The sequence below is a fragment of the Equus quagga genome, chromosome 17, assembly GCF_021613505.1.
Source record: "Equus quagga isolate Etosha38 chromosome 17, UCLA_HA_Equagga_1.0, whole genome shotgun sequence".
Classification (NCBI taxonomy): Eukaryota; Metazoa; Chordata; class Mammalia; order Perissodactyla; family Equidae; genus Equus; species Equus quagga.
Genome location: NC_060283.1, coordinates 3,693,418 through 3,711,544, shown reverse-complemented (window position 1 = coordinate 3,711,544; position 18,127 = coordinate 3,693,418). Strand labels below are relative to the sequence as shown.

Below are 18,127 nucleotides of genomic sequence, written 5' to 3'. Positions count from 1 at the left end.
CAGTCCTCCCGGCGCCGTCTCCCCACCTGTGCAGCCCCCGTGAGAGGGGTCTCTGGGGCTCCTCCTCTCAGTGACACCATCCTCGGGCACCTGTGTCCCCTCATGGGGTGGTCGTGGAGACCCCGTCCCTTGCTGGAGGTCCAGCTGCCTGTGTGTGCACGTGGCCTCCGGGACAAAGCCTTCCAGCAGCGTCCCTCTGTCCCCTCTCGGAGGCTGAACTCCTGCTCACTAGGCCCCGCCACTCCCCTGGGGCCTGCCCACCTCCCAGCCTGTCTCACTGTTCCAGGCGCCCCCCAGCCTCTGCCCAAACCCTCCTGGGGCTTCTCGCTCCTTCCAGCTCCTGGTCCTGGGACCTGGCCCTTGTCTCCCCAGCCTCAGACGCCCCCAACCCCGAACTTTCTGCCCAGGGCACTGCAGACACAGCAGACTGCGGCCTGCCTCCGGTCCTGCGCCTGAACCGCCCTCCCCTCTGCTCTCCCTCCAGGCTCGGAAGACCCTCCGCAGGCGGTCCACACCCAGCCCCGGGCAGGGGGCTCAGGGAGGCCCCGGCATCGTCACCCCTGGGTGTTTCCTGTTTGGGGCCCTAAGCCCTTGAGGACAGATGGCTCGTTGACCCTTCTCATCCCGTTCCCCGCCTGGCCAACAGCAGCTGTGGAGAAGCGGGAGCCGAAGGGAAGGGGCTGCAGGCTGGTCCCCACGGCTCAGCCTCAGGCTGCTTGGTGAGCTGCAGAGGGACAGCCCCACCCGCCCCCATGCTGTGCGGAGTCGGGGGCAGGGGGCTCCCCAGGAGCCCAGGCCGCACCCACGGTCATGCTGAGGAGGGCCCAGAGGCTGCAGGACACGGCGGTGTGCGCCAAGGGCCAGCAGAGAGAAGTGGAGGCCAGAGCCGGTACGCTGCAGCCGCCCCTGCAGAGGTGGGCACAGTGGCAGGGCCAGGCTCTTCCTCAAGCCTGTCCCACCCAGGGCCTCCTGGGAGCCTCGCTGCCCAAGCAGCCTGGCTCTGCCTTTGGTGGGGACACTGGGCACAGCCCAGGCCGATCCCAGCAGTGGGCGCTGCGGTGGGGCCCAGAGGGCGCCTGTGCTGGGGGCCGGCGGGGGGCGTGGGGCGCGCGCCCGCACACAGGGCTCTGTCATCCCAGGAATGTCTTTGATCAGGAGTTTATGCAGAGGGGCAGCAAGCCCAGGGCCTCTAATCCGTTCCCACAGTCCCCCAGCCCCGGGCTGCCGGCCCCCAGCCCCGGGCCACACCGCTGGCCCAGCAGACAATAGCGGCGGCCAGTGGGCGGGTAGCTCGGGGCCACAGGCCTGGAGGCCCACATCCGGGGGCATTGTCACCGCCACTCACGGGGGCACACAAGGAGGACCGGGGAGAGAAATCCGAAGCCCTCCACTGAAGGGGCCCCCGCGGCCCTGAGCCCCGTGAATCCTCGTTCTCAGCTCTGGCAGCTGAGAGCGCCTGGCTCCTTAAGAGCAGAGCCGTCTGGCCTGGAGCCTCACTCCCAATCCGGAGCCCAGGCCTCGAGCCGGGGGGCGGCCTCCCTCCCCTCCACAGGAGGAGAAGAGCTTGGGTTCACAGAGCACGGCCTGGGCACTGGGCACGGTGCTGAGTGTCAACGGACAGCTCCTCTCTGAATTTTGAACCCACCCAACAGAGTTGGTGACAGGCCGGCAGGCAGGCCCTGGGAGCGAGGTCCCCACAGGTCTAAGCGTCCCATCCCTTAGGCCAAGGGTGGGCGGACTTTCCACAAGGGGCCAGAGTGTCTCAGGCTTCGCGGGCCACGCTGTCCCCGTCCACCTCCTCGACTCTGCCATTAAGTGAAAGCAGCCAGGGACAAGTAAAGGAACGATCGTGGCTGTGCCCGGTCAAGCCTCATTCGCCAAAACGGACCACAGGCTGGATTTGGGCTGAGGGTGGGAGTTTTCCGGCCCCTGCTGTAGATGAGTAAACCGGGGGCCAGAGAGGTGAAATAACTAAGCCAGGATCACACAGCTGGGACTGCCAGAGCCAGGTCTGGTGGCCAGGTTTGTGTCTGGAGTGGAGCCCACACTCCTGGGAGTTGGCGTTGCTGCCTCGCAGAGAAGAAAGGCACGAGGGGTCCCCAACGGGGCTTGCAGAAAATGCACGAGCCTTCGTGTGACCATTTTCACCCAACGGCCAGTGCGTGTACTCCTGCTCTGGGGGGAGGCCCAGGGGGCGAGAGCAGGTCCACCCATGGCCAAGGCTTCAAGCCAGCAGCCCTGCGGTCAGGGCTGTGTCCTGGTGGGCCAGCCTGGAGAGGGGCTGGCAGCGGACAGCTGAGGTGATCTGTCATTGTGGTTTAAAAAGAAAGCCCACGCGTGTATGTACACACATTAGGCACGCGTGTTGGGGAGCAGAAGCCCCGGGGTGGGGGGTCTCAGCGATTGACACTCAGGCCGGGCGGCTCCACCCCTCCGTCATGGGGGACAATCATGTCTCCGAGAATGGACGCTCGGGAGGGAGGGCGGGAGGGCAGGCGCCTTCTCCAGCCCGCTCTCCGGGGTGTCCCGGTATCTGTGACAATGCCTAGCACAGAACCGGGGCTCAGGAGACCTCTGCCCAGCGAATGCTTTTGGGGTGCTCCGCGGCCCAGATGGCCAGTGTGTGTGAACCACCTAGCGCCTGGCACAGTTACCCCTCAGTAAAGTCATCCTCGCCTCATCTCGCCAGTTCAGGCACCATCCCCAGACCACGCATAACCCACGTGTGAAAGGAGGCCCCAGAACGCCCAGCGTGGTTCTCCGGGTGGTGGCACTGAGGCCATCCTTGTTCCCTCTTTGGCTCATGAAGTGGATGGTTCTTGGTGTTCGCGCCAGCACCAGCTCCCCCGCCTGGTATTGACGGCACCCAGATTTTGCTCTGGGGGAACCACCGTTCTCTGCTCTGTAGCCTGGGTGCAACGGATCCCATCCCTGGCTCCAGGACAGGGGCTGACGGGCTCAAACCTAACAGCACCGCCAAGCCCGGGAAGAGCGGATGTGAACTGCAACAGAGTCCACCAGACTCAGGGAGACATTTTCTGGGCCTTCAGGAGTCTTCCTCAGGACTCCTGGGGACAGTGTGGCTGAGACGTGAGCCTGTGCGGCTGCAGGCCATGGGGTGGAGCCTGTGCATGAGGCCAGTCCTGCAGGACAGCAGAGAGAAGGCACCAGATCTCTGAACAAGCAGCTGGATCAAGCCTCTCCTGAAGTGAGTCCCTTTTGTTCCATGAGCCAATCACAGACCTTTACTGTTTGATACAGTTTGATACGGGCTTCCTGTCATTTGATTTTCAAAGATTAACTGCCACAGCATATGTATGTTTTCTCTCCTTTCTAGATTTAACATGCATTAGCGATACAAACATGGGGGCTGAGGCCCTGCAAGCGCAGAGACCAGAGGAGAGGTTCCAGCCAGGCTTCGCTGGCAGACCTTGTGCAGAGCCTGGAGAGCCCCCAGAAGGCAGCAGCCTCTCGGGGCAGGGGGCCAGGGGGCGCCCACGCCTTGAGATAAGAGTGTCTTTCCGGGGCACAGGTACCTGCTGCTCCTCAGAGCAGCCGAGACCAGGGAGCTGAGGCAAGGCCCTTGAGGGAGCCCCCCCAACACATCAGGCCAGGAAGGGGCTGGACTCGTGTGTCCAGGGCCCACCCTCTGCAGACAGGCAAACGACAGCCCAGACAAAGCAAAGGCCCTCGTGCGAGGGTCCTGGGGCCGCCGTAACAAGTGCCCCCAGCCAGGGTGGCTGAAAACAACAGGCACTTCTCCCAGCTACGGAGGCTGGAAGATAGACAGCAAGGTGGCGGCAGGGCCCGCCCTCTCCGAGCTCCGCTGGGTGCTGGCGCTCCCCGCGACCCCCGGCTTGTAGCTGCGTCACTCCCGTCTCAGCCTCGGCCCTCGCAGGGCCGGCTTCGCTCTGTGAGCCTGTCTTCACGGCGCCCTCCCCTCTCTGGGCTGCCTTCTCTTCTTATGAGGACACAGTCATGGTGGATGGAAGGCCCAGCCCACCCTGGTACAGCCCACCTGAACTGACACCTGAGCGACATCTGCGAGGACCCTACTTCCAAATAAGGTCACGGTCACAGGGACCAGGGGCTCAGGCTTCAGCTTACATTTTGGGGGGACACAATTCAACCCGCAACAGATGTGTCTGAGCTCTCAAAGCTACGGAGCAGGTTGACGAGCACCCCGCTGTTTTCGGGGCACACACCCGCTGGGACAGCAGATGTCCAACAAGTCCTTGCAGAAAGGTCGGACACAGCCGTCCCCTGGTGGACAGGCCAGGGGCCGGGTACTGGGCGCTCGGGTTCCCCTGTGCACCCCACTCCTGAGCGGACGGAAACAGGGTCACATCCCGGTATCACTGGAGACAGAACCTCAGGCCCGGCGCCCCAAGACCCAGCTGATGTGGTAAAGGGCGCCAGGGAGACGTGGCCACGGCTGGGGACAGAGCAGCAGGGTGTCGGTGCCCGGCGAGAGGAGCACCCCAGCCACGAGAGAGAGATGGCCAAGTTTGCGAGCAACGAGGGACCCACCTTCTCGGAGAATTCATCCGCAGAGCCCCGGCTCAGCCACTGAGTCACGTCGTGGACTCGCCACTGAGCCTTTCGGGGCCCGGTCCCTCAACTGTAGGACTCGTGTCCTGTGAGAACTGAACGCAGCACCCACTTTCCTCTGATCGATCACCCTAGCTTGGTCACCTCAGTGTCCTGAGTTGTAGACCCGTTCCTCGCGTCGTTTGTTAAGGACTGGAACAACTGTGCAAATTCGGGTGGCCTTGCCTGTTAATTACACTGTGTTCTCCAGTAGGGTGAAGAGAAATTCTCCATGGTGAGGTCAAATGAAAGCTCACAAAGCCAGTAGTGTGAAGGTCACCTCCTCCGGGAAGGCGTCCCTGCCCACCTTCTCATTCCTTTATTCCCCAGGCAGAGCTGGACACCCCCACCCCATCGCTGCCTCCCCTAGTGCCACAGACATCCCTCAGTGAGCCGTGCCCATGGGGGCTGGGGGATTGGGGCCCACTTGGCCGCTGCCTCCCCGCCAGCACCCAGCGAGGGCCCTTTTCCATAAATCCATCTGTCTTTGCCTCAGGCCACTGGAAGCAAGACTGGTCACGGATGCAGGCCCCCCGGAGATCGGAAGAGCTGGGCTCCGTCCTGGCTGAGAGTAACAGGCAAAGCCCTGGAGGCCCGCGGCGCCCGTCAGGCCCGAGGGCAGCACTTACCACAACCATTGGCGTGTCACTCGACTCGACTGGGCGCCCAGGCCTCCACCTGGGAAGTGGGGTGGCAGCCCCTCTCAGAGGGTTAGGGGACAGTTTGGGGACACGAGGAAGGTAGAGGCGGCCACCGGCAGCCGCTCAGTGAGACTTCCTGTCCCTTCCTTCACATCTCTGCATTCTTTCCTCACCACCGGGTGGAGACGACGATGGGTGACTGTGAAATAAGTCAAAGCACAACGCGGCCTTCCTCCAGGATGGCGACGTGGCCTGGGACTGGGCATCTCTCGCTGGCCGCCTTGGGGCGTGCAGTTCCCAAGTGGCAAGTTTCAGTGGACGACTGAGTCTGTTTATTCCCACTGCCAACACTCTAGACAAATAAAATGACGTGACTTCGACTTGTAAGTGAAAAGGCGGTCTTCTCTCCCAGTCCCAGTTCACAGCCTGTCCAGGTAGCCAGCCAGGGTGGCCGGTATGGGCTGAAGTGTGTCCCCCAAATTCCTACGTTGGAGTCCTGACCCCCAGCTCCTCAGAATGTGACTGTACTTGGAGATGGGGTCTTCAAAGAGGTGATCAAGGTAAAATGGGGTCACTAGGGTGGGCCTGATCCAGTGTGACTGGGGTCCTTATAAGAGGAGATGAGGACACAGACATGCAGAGGTACGACCCTGTGAGGACACAAGGAGGACACGGCATCTACACGCCAAGGAGAGAGGCCTCAGGAGGAACCAGCCCTGCAACCCCCGGATCTCGGCCGTCCAAGGACCGGGAGACCATCAACGTCTGTGGTTTACAGCGCCCGGCTCCTGGTATCGGTCGTGGCAGCCCCAGCAGCATATGCGGCATGAAATACGCTGGGAGTTTCCGACAGGAAGCAGGGAGTAAGCCGACTGAGCCCACCAGGAAGGGAGGAAAGCCCACCCAAAGAGCTCTGGCACTCAAGGCCAGTCTGGGCCATCTAAGGGTTACTATCTGAGAGAACAAGGGGGACACAATGCGATCAGATGGGCGGGGGGAGAGGGCAGGCAGGGGACCTTCGCCACAAACAGTGGAAGCCCAGCCCCACGGGCCCTGCAGCACCAGGACACTCGTCAGCTCACCCAACACGAAGGCCGCAAGCACAGCGGCTCAGGGGCCAGCCGGCCCAGCTGCCCACGACGTCCCAGGGTCGGTCCTCTCCAGATCTCCGCCCGGCTGCGCCCAGGTGTGGCTCCATCGGAGCTGAGCTGCAAGCCGCCTGTAGCAATTCCAGGTGCCACGTCCCCAGAGCACAACTTCCCAAACAGATCCTCTCTCTCAGGAGTGACGTGCCGTCCCAGCGGCCCCCAGAAGGCTTCCGCTACCCACTTGTTGGCCAGAGGGGAGCCGTGCTCATTCCTGAACCAACCGCGGCCGATGGCATGGCTTGTGAGGGCTGGAGTGACTGCGGAGGTGGGCCGTGCGGCTATGATAAGCCAAGTGGTCTGTTGGGGGCGACGGAGGAGTCCCAGAAACTGGGTCAAGGCCTCCAAGAAGGAGCTGGGCGTGCAGAGGTCAAGTCCAGGGTCCAGGCACCCTGCAGAAGATCAGTGACGCAGCTTGGCCCGTGTGATGGGAGAGGAAGAGCGGCTCCCTGCCGCTCACGCCACCTGCCCTGGAGAGGTGGAGATGGGGAGAGGACCAGCGAATTTGTGGCAGGAAAGATTCGCAGTAAGTGCCGACAGGTGGCCGGGCCAGGTCAGCAGGAACGGCCCCTTTCCTGAACACCACGGGCAACCGTTCTCCCACAGGAACCGGCTCTCCACGTGTCAATGAAACTCGGGCAGAAAGGCAACGGAAAGCTGTGCGCTGGCCAATGCAGGCCTGCCCGTGTGCCTAGACCCCAAAGCCCAGAGGAGGGGAGGGGTTGGCGGGGTGCCACAGTACAAATGGTCCCAGACAGCCTTTTGCTTGAAAATATGCTATTTATTTTTTTCTCCAATTATAAAAATAATACATAATCAAAACAGGTAACTCAGAAAACACAAAAACCCCCAAAGAAAACAACGAAAGCCCCTCAGTGCCCCAGCCCAGAGAGCCACTGCTGGCCTCCGGGTCCCCTGGAGCCACCGCAGCGCAGGCACTGTCTGTGGCAGAGCGCCAGCACACGGCCACCCGAAAATGAGGGGCTGCAGACGAGGACACCCAGGGTGGGACGCACACCTGAAACAGTGTGCTAGGAGAAGCCCACGTCTGTCCCTCAACCACAGACAGCTCTCTCCCTCGGCACACCTGGGGGCTCCCGCGGGGAGTCCAGCCTCCGGTCTCCTCGGTGGCTCTCGGGACCGCCAGCTGGTGCAGTAAAGCACAGTTTGTGCTGACATTTTCAAATGACTTTAAAAACCAGGCTGGATTCACGGCTAGCCCTTTGTTAATCTCAGTCGCCGCTTCCAGACGTGCTCCCTCAGACGGAGCAGCGCGCGCCGACTGCCAGCCACCCGGGGCCCCGCTCGCGAGGCCGTGGACACGTGCGGTCATGAGTGAAGCGGCGGAGCGGCGCGCAGCTCAGGGACAGACGGACAGACCCCCGCTCCACCAATGACCTCACATGCACGTCGCAGGCCGTTCAAGCAGGGGCAGGAGAGCAGAGAACTCAGCGCAAACGGAGAACGCAGAGCCCTCAGTGAGGCTCCCGAGACCGTGCCCACGCGACGGTGGCCTAACGTCAGCCTCTGGTCTAAGACACTCCCCCTTGACCGTTTCTAATGCCGCGAAGCCCCACGCCCATCCAGAGACAGTGCGAAGAGCATGTCCAGGCTTCCTTGGGACCAGCTGGCCTCCCGCCCTCTCAGCCACATGCCCATGTCACTGGCCAGTGGACTCCCCAGACTCCAGGGAGCACAGTGGCGACCTATGCCGCCTGGACCGGAAGGCAGGGATCCCAGTATGGGCGCACAAGATGGCGGTGGAGACGGGCGCTGGGGGAGCACCCAGCTCTGCCACCCGGTGTCCCTGGACTGGACAGTCCCTGGGGGTCTCGGTCCCCTCATCTGTCAAATAGGAATAGCGCCTCCCTCCCCGGCTACTGAAGGGGTTAAATGAAACCCAGGAGGCACGTCACACAGAGCTGGCACGTCTTAAGCTTCAGTGACTGTCACCGTGCTTGTCGCTGCTTTCCGTTAACTTGTTCCATGTCCATCCCACCACTCTCATTTTTCACAAGACTTCCTCTGAGCGCTGAGTCCAGGTGTGGCGGGTAACCCTACCAGAGCCGACCCCAGTCCGGAAGCGGCCAAGCCCGCCCCGCGGGGGAGCGCTGAGGCCAACGGACTCTGCGCCAGGAGTGAGCAGCCTCGCGAGGGCTCTGCCAGGGACGCCTTCAGCCTGCAGAGCGGGCAGGGCCCGACAAAGGCCCGGCCGGCGTGGAGGGCCCAGTGAGGGCACCGAGGGGACACAGGCAGACCTTGGGGAAGGATGTCCTTTCACCGGCCAGACTGGAACCCTCCCTACAGGACAATGAATACCCCATCATTGTTTTGCCTTTAATCACATTTTTAAATGCTTAACATACGGACATCTGTTCCTTGATGTTTCGTCTTTGTTCATCTGTCATCCTCAAAATGAAAGTCCAGAACGTTCCACACTAATTTTAAAGTCCGGCTGAACGTTTAGTAATGAACAAAGCTGAAAACACAAAAGAAAAAACGTGGTTTTTAAAATCGCGTGTATTTTTACTCACAAACTAAAACGTAACTCTCACTCTAGCTGCGGCTTCTCCTGTCTACACCACCAGCCCCGAGAGAAGGTCTAGCGCTTTTCTCGAGAGCGCCCTGCGTTTTCTTACATAGAGACACAGAAACGGTTGCTCCTACGGACCACTCGCATGCACACACAGCCCCAAGACCAGTTGCAAAGCGAGCCCCCGGGGCCGCGCCAGCTAAGTGGGAAAGGCACCCCGTCACAAGGAGCCACAGGGGGACAAACCTGTTTAAACTTCCCTCGAATCCTGTCTAGGTCCTCGTGCAGCTTATCGTAAGTAGGGTCGTCGTAGGGGAATTTCTCAATCAGGCCAATCAGTGACTCTAAGACCTTCATCTTTTTGCTGTAAAACAGAGAAATAAAGACTCTGAGTGCTTTGGACACAACAGGCTTGGCTTGTGTGGCAGCTCTGCCGATCACTAACGTAAGGGCGCTGGGCAAGCCGGCAGGCCTGGGGCCAGGAGCCGCACGACTCACTTTCTCGTGACACCAGATGATATTCAGGCTCCGAGCACCGTGCTGTCGCCACACCCCCCCGCCCGCCATCCAGCACGCATGGAGCTTGCAGACACACCTCCAGGCCGGCCGTGGACCGCGCCACCCAGGCAGCCTGCAACGAGCTCGCCGACCGCGCTGCTCACAGTCACAGCCGTGGGAACAGACAGAGCCAGACAAGAAGGACGGCACCGGGCACGACCGAGCCTGCTGTGGATCCAGGGATTTTCCAGGATCGAGAAACTTCACGCTCACAGTCTTTGGGAATTCAGCAGCAGCTAAACCAGCCAGGCCCCCGCCGCCCCCACAAAGGGCAGACAGCAGCGTCTGGTGTTGGAGTTCAGCTCCCCCCCACCCCGGGAAGACACAGAGCCCTGCTGGGAGGCTCCGCGGCTCCGCAGGAAGGCAGCCTGCAGAGCGACGCTCCGAGGCGCTGGGTCACTTCACTTCCCTGAGCCTTGGTGGCCATGTCTGGAAAAGGGGGGTTAACGCGGACCTCACAGGCTCTCGAGAGGATAGATAAGCCATGGAAGCCCAGAACCTCTCAGGGACTAGGCGCTCAAGAAACGTGAGTCGCCTGGCTTCCACCGGATCCTGGGGGCCGGGGCTCTCACCTGGGCGGGGGGCAAAACGAGTCCTACGTGAGCACATCTGGACAATGGACCACAAGTGGCCAGATGAGCACCCTCCCCCAGCCCTCACATGGTCGTCTGAGGGTCGGGAGTACAGTGGATGACGGGGACTGAAGAACGCATCCCGAGAAGGACTCAACGGCAACAAGGCACGCGGACCTCCTGAGCCCCTGCCAGTCCCTGCTGCCCTCCGTCACACGAGGAAGTCTGCCAAGGGCAAATCGGTTCATGGGAGCTGCGATGGCTGCCTCTCTGAGGAAATACAGAATGGTGAAGGTCGAAGCGCACTCATGAACGCAACAGAGCACCCAGCTCCCAGGGACGGCGGGCAGATGCCAGCTTGTGGGAGACGGCCGTCTTCTAACAGGAAACCAAGACACCGGCCCTCGTGACCTCGGCAAGTCGTGACTTCTCCCCGCTGCTTAGTGAAGCTACACACCCAGCCCGCCACCCCATCAAAGCCAGTGCATGTCAGGAGGGTGTGACCCGCTTACGGCCCACGGAACGCAGACGACAATGCAGAGCCCAGAGCGGAGCCCGGGCCAAACGCTGGTCTGCGTGAGGTGTCACCAGGCTGCTGACAGGGCAGGAGGCCTCGGAGCTTCTCAGAAAGCTCCGGCCCCATGTAAACGAAGCCCACCCTTCGCCGGAGACACTGCTCTCGCGGCCCCTCAGGTGGGAAAGCCCCGTGCTTTACTGACTGACGGGCAGAGGGCAGGCGTTTCTCCCTTAGCATCCTCAGTTGGAACACGAAGCATAAGATCCTCTATCAGCCTTCTACCATTTCTAAAAACCGTACTGACTTACAACGCCCAAAAAGCTGCAACCACCACCCCCAGACCAAGGCGCTCAGGCTGCTTCAGAGCCCCTCGGGCAGCACTGCGGGCCTCCCACCAGCCCCGGGCCCACCGCCACAGTGCCCACTCCACCTGACAGCGGGGCACACCTCTAAGAAGTCAGGGAACTCTGCTCTGGGGCGAGGCCGGCAGCCCCGGGGTGGGACCCTCCGCGAACAGCACGACACTCTTCCAGGAGCCAGCACGCTTCGGTGTTGGGGACGAAGGAGGCTCCGAGGAGGCGCCTCTCCGTGCCCTTCTGTGGACGGGAGTGGAGAGCAAGCTCAGCTTTGACTGCCACCCAGTGGCACCACAGGCTGCCAACTGCTGTTCCAACCAGATCACGGCCCACCCTGCCGCTCCCTCGGAGTCCTCAGAGCACAATGCCCTGGGGCCCCGGGCTAACGCACGAGTCCGGTCAGCTCCCAGCTAACACGCAGACGTGGCCAGTACCACAGACCAGACAGGGCACAGAGAACCGCCAGGCACCCGCGCTCAGCGGCAAGCATCCTGCTCCTGACATCAGAATACAGGGGTGGCCCGAATTCTAGACATTCAAAATACTTCAAATAAGCCCCAGGCACAGGGGAACGCCACCTGCCCTGTCTCCTCACACCCTCCCAGGCTGGGCAAAGCCACCAGGCACCAGAATGACGCAGAGCACCAGCTGAAGCGGAGTCTGGTTCCCCCGAGCAACAGGACGGCCAGACCATGTGTGCCTTGTACTTAAGGGTTCATTTCCAGCTTAAGAACGAAGACGGGGGCACCGGGGTCACAGGGGCTTCAGCAGGTGGCACACGGTAAGAACGGTTTATAAGGGCTACGAACAATACAAACAGCCAAGGGCTATTTAGTGCCTCCAAGCACCAGACAGGCATGAAACACATTAAATGCACTAGCTCATTAACAGACCTGGCTGGACACACGATGAAACTGGCAACAAGCGAGTCACCATTCCTGAGCCCCAGTCATACCAAGACCATTGCACTATGCTTATCAGAAGCTTACGGCAAAGATGAACAAGAAGATATAGCCAATTGCAACACTATTTTGCTGCCAGGGCACCTAAGCGCCACTCGGCGCTCTAAGGCCTCCAGGGAAAAGGCAGTGGGACCTGAGAACCCAAGAAGGAATAGCAACCGGTGCTCATCAAACAGCAAACACGCGCCCACACTTTCGAGCTATTTTCTGTACATCTCAGAATGGCGTGCGAGTCTGGCCTGATGATGTTCTCATTTTACAGACGGGGTAGCTGAGACGTTAACCGGCCACGGTCATAGTAAGCTAGGGAACCAGAACTCCTGGCCCACACAATGAAAGAGGAAGACGTCTCAAACGTTACCTGTCCTTCTCAGCGGCACAATTGTGCAGGAGACATCTCCAAGCAAACGCAAAACCTTGGTAGCACCCGATCTGTGAACGTACAAAACGTTTGAGAGGGAGATTAACAAGCAACACGCTATACTTGACGTAACCATGCCGCTCTCAACACAAGAGGAAGGGCTGGAGGGCCGTGGCGCTTCTCATATTGCTGTTCTGGAAGAAGCTGTTGCGCATCAGGCTACAGAAGTTAGGTCAAGGGTCGGCCCGGTGGCATGGTGGTTAAGTGCACTCTGCTGCGGCAGCCCAGGGACCCCCAGTTCAGATCCTGGGCAGAGACCTAGCACCACTCATGAGGCCATGCTGAGGCGGTGTCCCATATAGAAGAACTGGAAGGACTTACAGCCACAATATACAACTACGTACCGGGGCTTTGGGGAAGGAAAAAAAAAAAAAGGAAGATTGGCAACAGATGTTAGCTCGGGACCAATCTTCCTCATCAAAAAGCATTGGTGGGGGCCGACCCCATGGCCGAGTGGTTAAGTTCGCGCCCTCCACTTCGGCAGCCCGGGGTTTCACCGGTTCAGATCCTGGGTGCAGATGTTGCACCGCTCATCAAGCCACACTGGGGCGGCATCCCCCATGCCACAACTAGAAGGACCCACAACTGAAAATACACAACTATGTACTGGAGGGCTTTGGGGAGAAAAAGGAAAAATAAAATCTTAAAAAAAAAAAAAAGGCACTAAAAAAAAGTTTGGAGGTCAAGTCATCAATGGGGTAGCCAGCCTCCAAGATGGTCCCACTGCCCCCACCCAATAGCCATGCCCTTGTGGGTCCCCTCCAACTGTGTCGGGATGGCCTGTGTAACCAGAAGAACACAGAGGATGAGGCAGCACACACTTCTGAGGCAGGCATAACAGACAACGAACGTCACTGCAGCCTTGCTGTCTTGGCTCACAGGCTCTAGTGTCACAAGGACACTCAAGCAGTCATGCGGAGAGGCCCACACGGCAAGAACAACAGTCGTGTGTGGTAGCCCCCTTAGAAGCAGCTCCTCCAGCCCCAGTCGAGCCTTCAAATGAGTGCAGCCCTGGCTGACGGCCCGACCCCACATCATGAGGCCCCGGCCAGAAGCACCCAGCTCAGCCGCTCCTGGACTCTCGATCCTCCGCAGCCACATGTTTGCTGTCTTCGGCCCATCTGTTTTGTGGTGATTCACTTTGCAACCACAGGCATCTCATACAGTCATGACTGCCTCAGACTCGGCCGTTTAGGGCCCATTATCCCTAGGCAAGAGCCCATCTAGGACGAAGGGCAGAAGAGAAGGAAAATTCTAAATTTTGTAGGATTTCAATGGAAATGTAAATGGAAGGTCTTCCCATGACACGGGGCACCCATTCTTTGCAGGAGGATTCAGCTGGCCTAGGACACGAGGCAGCACCATGACGCGCCAATGTAAACCAAGGTGACTGAGGACCTGCCTTCTCATTCTCCGGCCAGAAGAACTTCACTCTCTCTACAGCAATGTGCTCTGGCCATCCCGTGCTAACAATGTCTCCCCACCAGCACCTCTCTAGTCTACTGCCATTTTAAGAGGCCTGGAGTTCTGGTTCCATCACACTGATCATCAAAGTAAACTATAAACTGTAAATGAAAAGGATTCATTTCTAAACAGGGGTTCCCGCTTACCTCAGATCCAATTTTAGCTCCGTGTAACGTGCCGTGCTGTCTTCCTTCAATTATACCCAAAGTACTGCCTTCTTCATAGCCTTCCTGATACCCTTCCCCATGGAACCTGTACAGAGAAGAAGCAGGATCAAATACACAGGAGAACAAGTACGTTTCCTGGAAAATCTTTTCTCTCTCATATTACCCAGACCGAGCAAGACAAGGCACAGCACAGCGGAGGACGCACACCACCTGAGTCAGAAAACCTAGGTTCCTACCCCTTCCTACGTCTCTCCTCTGGCCAGTCGCTGTAGCTGTTGAAGTCCAATTTGCCTCTTTCACAGTGAGGAGGGTAAGCTAAAATAGCAACTCCTACACCTGGCAGAATACCGGAAACCCAACGGGAAATTTCAAAGGTACAAATTCAAGAGCCTCGCCCCCGGCAGTAACCGTGGAGTAAGGCCGAGGAATCTAGTTTTCCAAATCTCCTAGGTGAGTCTAGTCTGTTAGCGAGTCAGAGTTCTGGGAGTCTGTAAAGCCACACGACTTGGTCAACTGCTTCAAAAAAGTGCGATATACACAGGGCTCCCATCACATCTCAGGAGACCAGCAGAGGGGAACGCCAGCAGATGACCACAAATGCACGATGACTGTGGTCCCTGCGGTACAACCAAGGCTCTGACTTCGAGGGCTCAACAGCGGACGCGGCATCACCTTAACCCGCAGTCACCTAAGACGAAAGGAGTGTGCGGAGCCCCCAAGGAGGCAGAGTGTACAGCTCCCGCTTATTGGCTCTGTGACCCTGGAGAGCGACCTTCCTTCCTCCTCCACTGTGAGCCAGGGTGAAGAACAGTATCCACTTGACATGAGGGGCTAAACTAGACGATGGGGTTACAACGCTCAGCACAATGTCAGATTCACAGGAAGCTGCAGACACATGTCAGCGACTGATGGTTAAGCGCTCGCTCTTTCTTAACTGACATCTACTGAGGTCTCAAGTGGGCCGGGCGCTGGAGGACAGCCACAAAGCAACTCCCTGCTCCTCCCCCGTCCCCATTACAGCCCCAAGGACTCCCCAAGGGCTCCGGAGGGAGGGAGGGAGGACGTCTGACACATTTATCAGCGTGTCCCTGAATGCTGCCGTATGTCCCACTGTTCAGGAACAAGGAAAAGGGGCAGCGCCCAGATGGCAAGGGTCTGTCCCATCCGAGGACGGGGCGGACCCGGAGAAAGGCAGTCAGCGAGCCGAGCAGATGCTCGGAGCAGCCACGGACGGGGGAGGCGGGTCCGGAGGCACCGAGGAGTGAAGGAGACGCAGGAGCATCTCGGCGCCACACGCGCCCGCCGCCTTTCGGGGCCACAAGGCGCTCCCCCAACGCCCACGCCCACGGGACGCCGCCCCGGCCCAGCCGCCGAGCGCGGACCCGACCCGGCGGAGGTCCGGGTCCCGGCCCAGCCCCGCCACTCACCTCTCATCCACCATCACGATGGCGTCGAACATGTCCTGACTCCCGGCCATGGCGGCAGCACGGCCAGCCCCGACCCCTAGGGCTCCGCCACCCTGCGCCGCCGTGGCCAACCTGCCGGGCTCGGGCACAGACGCACGGCTCCCGAGGAGGCGAGGCCCACTTCCGGGGCCGGCCGCGCGGGGCAGGCCGGGAAACGACGGCAGGCGAGAGGGTCCAGCCGGCGCCGACGGGCGGGGCCAGGGCGCATGCGCGGAGCTGGGCTGGTTCCCCCCCCCCCACCCCCTCGCGGCTCCGCAATGGGCCGAGCGGCCCCCGCGGTGACGTCCTCCTCCTGGAGGTCGCGGGGAGGAGGGGGACGACCCATATTTACATTTCTTAAAATTCAAGCAGGGGAAACCGGATTGCCAAAAGCGGCTGGGAAGGAACCGGGGAAGAGACTGGAAAAGTTAGCAGAGAATCGACGCATCAGGAGGCTCTGCCCGTGGGGTTTTGGGGGGAGAAACCTCCAGAAAGGGCAATTGCCCGGTGGAGACAGGACAGGCAGGCTGGCCGTCCCCGCGCTCGCTGACCCCGATCCACTGCAGGGGCCACCCTCCAAGGACGACCTTGGGCTTCAGAACCCAGCCCCAGATGCCCCCAAATCCACGTTAGCGGCGGTCCCGGGACCGCGGGCCCCTGTTCCGGGACCGGGAGGCTGAGCCGCCCCCTGGGAATCCCAAAGAGGAGCAGGTGACGGGGACAGCCTGGTCGCCTTCCCACCTGCTCCGAAAGGCGGCAGAAAACGTTGGCATCCGTTCTGGACACTTTAGAGTTATTTGAAAACTGGAAATAAAAGTTTTTGTGTTTTTATTCTCGCTGTTGCTTTTAAAAGCAAAAGCAGCGTAATTCATAATTCGTGCAGAGTCAAGAATCCACGACTGCGGAAGGGTGGGGTGTGTAATGAGGAACAACTGGCGCTCCCACCCCAGCTGGAGGCATCACCCCCTTTTTTAAAAACAGCATCCGGTTTGGGTCCTGCCATTTGTCATTTCCATGAGAGACACTTTCTGAATATGGTTTTTCAAAAGGTCCTTCAACCATCAGCGACAGTGGGACATAGATGGGAAGTACCCGAAGCGTTCCCGTTAAAATCAGGAGTCAGACAAGAATGCCTTTATCACATGCTCATCGAGCATTCTCTGCAACGCCTAACCAACGCAATAAAGCATGAAACAGGAGCCAGAAGTGTGACTGTCAAAAAGAAGAGAGCAAGGCATCAATGTTTGTAGGTTTCTGGCCCGTCCAGAAACCCCAAAATAAGTATTTAAGACACTCTCAGCATTGGTGGTAAAGCTAAGCAAGTAGCTACGAACAAGATAAAGAGCAAAAAAAAAAAAAAATCACTTACTTTCTGTTATTCTAACAATAGTTATAGTAGTGGCCCGAGAGCAGGGATGACTAGCGAAATCCACAGCATGACAGTCACAATAAACTTCTTAGAAATAATAAGATTGAAGCAGGATCTACTTAGAGTAAACTACAGCTCTGCCGTGGCCCTGGGTGGGGACCAATGTGATACCAATAAAATTCCACGCGATCTGGGGTTATGTCTCAAAATCCTAAATGTCATCTAGATGACTAAATTGATAAGAATAACTAAGATGTTTTTGAAAAAGAGGATGATATGGAGAACTTGCCATACTGATCTGAAAAGATGAAGTTTCAATAAAAATATAGTGAAATGTTGGTTCAAGAATAGACGGATGCATGACAGTAGAATGGCCCAGAAGGGGACTCTGCTAAATGTAAAACCTTCTCACATGATAAAAAGAAGAACCCCAAATTAATGGGGAAAAGCAATACCAGTCAATCAGTATAAAGAAAGAATTGGCTGTTTGGGAAAAGTCAAATTCCATTTATATTTCACACCATTCGTTAAAATAGTTCCAGACAAATTAAAGACATAATAAAAGGGCGTTTAATAATGTAGGTGGAACATTCAGGTGAGTATGGAGATGCATTTTTTTTTTTTTTTTGAGGAAGATTAGCACTGAGCTAACATCTGCTGCCAATCCTCCTCTTTTTGCTGAGGAAGACTGGCCCTGAGCTAACATCCGTGCCCATCTTCCTCTACTTTATACGTGGGACGCCTGCCACAGCATGGCTTGCCAAGTGGTGCCATGTCCGCACCCGGGATCGGAACTGGTGAACTCTGGGCCGCCGAAGTGGAATGTGCAAACTTAACTGCTGCACCACCCGGCCGGCCCTGGAGATGCATTTTTAACACAGGAAAAGCCCTGGAAGAAATCGCAAAGGGAAAACCAATATATTTCACTAGGTGAAAACACAAACTCGTGCATGCCAACAATGGTAATAAACAAAATGAAAAGCCAAAGAACGATCTCAGGATAGATTTGTCATAAATATTATAACTAAAGGAACAATATTTCTGGTTTATTAGGAACTTATTAAAATGGATAAGAAATAAATGCACCCTAACAGAAAAAATAATAGGCCAAGGTCTTGAATACATAATTCACAGAAAAGAGCAGCAGCCTTCCTAGTAATCAAAAGAATGCTAATTGAAAGAACGACATGCATTTTTTATCTTAAAATAGTAAAAACAAAAAAAACAAAACTTCTCTTTTAGAATGAAAAGATCCTACGATGGCCCACAGATGCATAAATTAAAGCTACCTTTTGGTCAGGCAGTTTGGAGAGACAGAAAGGGCATTTTAAATGTTTTTACACTTTGACCTAGTCGTTTCACTTCTGGGACTTCATCTCAAGGAAAT

The 18,127-nt window shown here is 58.0% G+C and overlaps 1 protein-coding gene across 4 annotated transcripts; it reads right to left on the bottom strand.

Moving 5' to 3' along the window:
* Positions 1-8,699: 8,699 nt before the first annotated feature.
* Positions 8,700-15,534, bottom strand: LTO1 (LTO1 maturation factor of ABCE1). 4 transcript variants are annotated; one of them, XM_046644783.1, is made up of 5 exons: positions 15,354-15,520; positions 13,906-14,011; positions 12,236-12,306; positions 9,156-9,273; positions 8,700-8,855 (listed from the first exon to the last, which is right to left on the bottom strand). In XM_046644783.1, exons 1-5 carry the CDS (start codon positions 15,401-15,403, stop codon positions 8,787-8,789), a joined length of 414 nt encoding a protein of 137 aa, XP_046500739.1. In that variant the 5' UTR covers positions 15,404-15,520; the 3' UTR covers positions 8,700-8,786. The 4 variants fall into 4 exon arrangements, with proteins under 4 accessions (XP_046500739.1, XP_046500741.1, XP_046500738.1 ...); XM_046644785.1 differs by lacking the exons at positions 8,700-8,855; positions 9,156-9,273 and adding exons at positions 9,505-10,309; positions 11,004-11,152 and having other exon boundaries at positions 15,354-15,533; XM_046644782.1 differs by lacking the exons at positions 8,700-8,855; positions 9,156-9,273 and adding an exon at positions 9,505-10,309 and having other exon boundaries at positions 15,354-15,534.
* Between the last annotated feature and the right edge of the window lie 2,593 nt (positions 15,535-18,127).

Excerpts from the sequence above, each read along its gene's own strand:
- LTO1 (XM_046644782.1), bottom strand. The coding sequence starts at position 15,403 with ATGGCCGGGAGTCAGGACATGTTCGACGCCATCGTGATGGTGGATGAG. Across the intron at positions 14,012-15,353 it reads ATCGTGATGGTGGATGAGAG|GTTCCATGGGGAAGGGTATC; the intron begins GTGAGTGGCGGG and ends TTCTCTGTACAG. Across the intron at positions 10,310-12,235 it reads TGTGCCGCTGAGAAGGACAG|AGAGGCAGCCATCGCAGCTC; the intron begins GTAACGTTTGAG and ends GTATTTCCTCAG.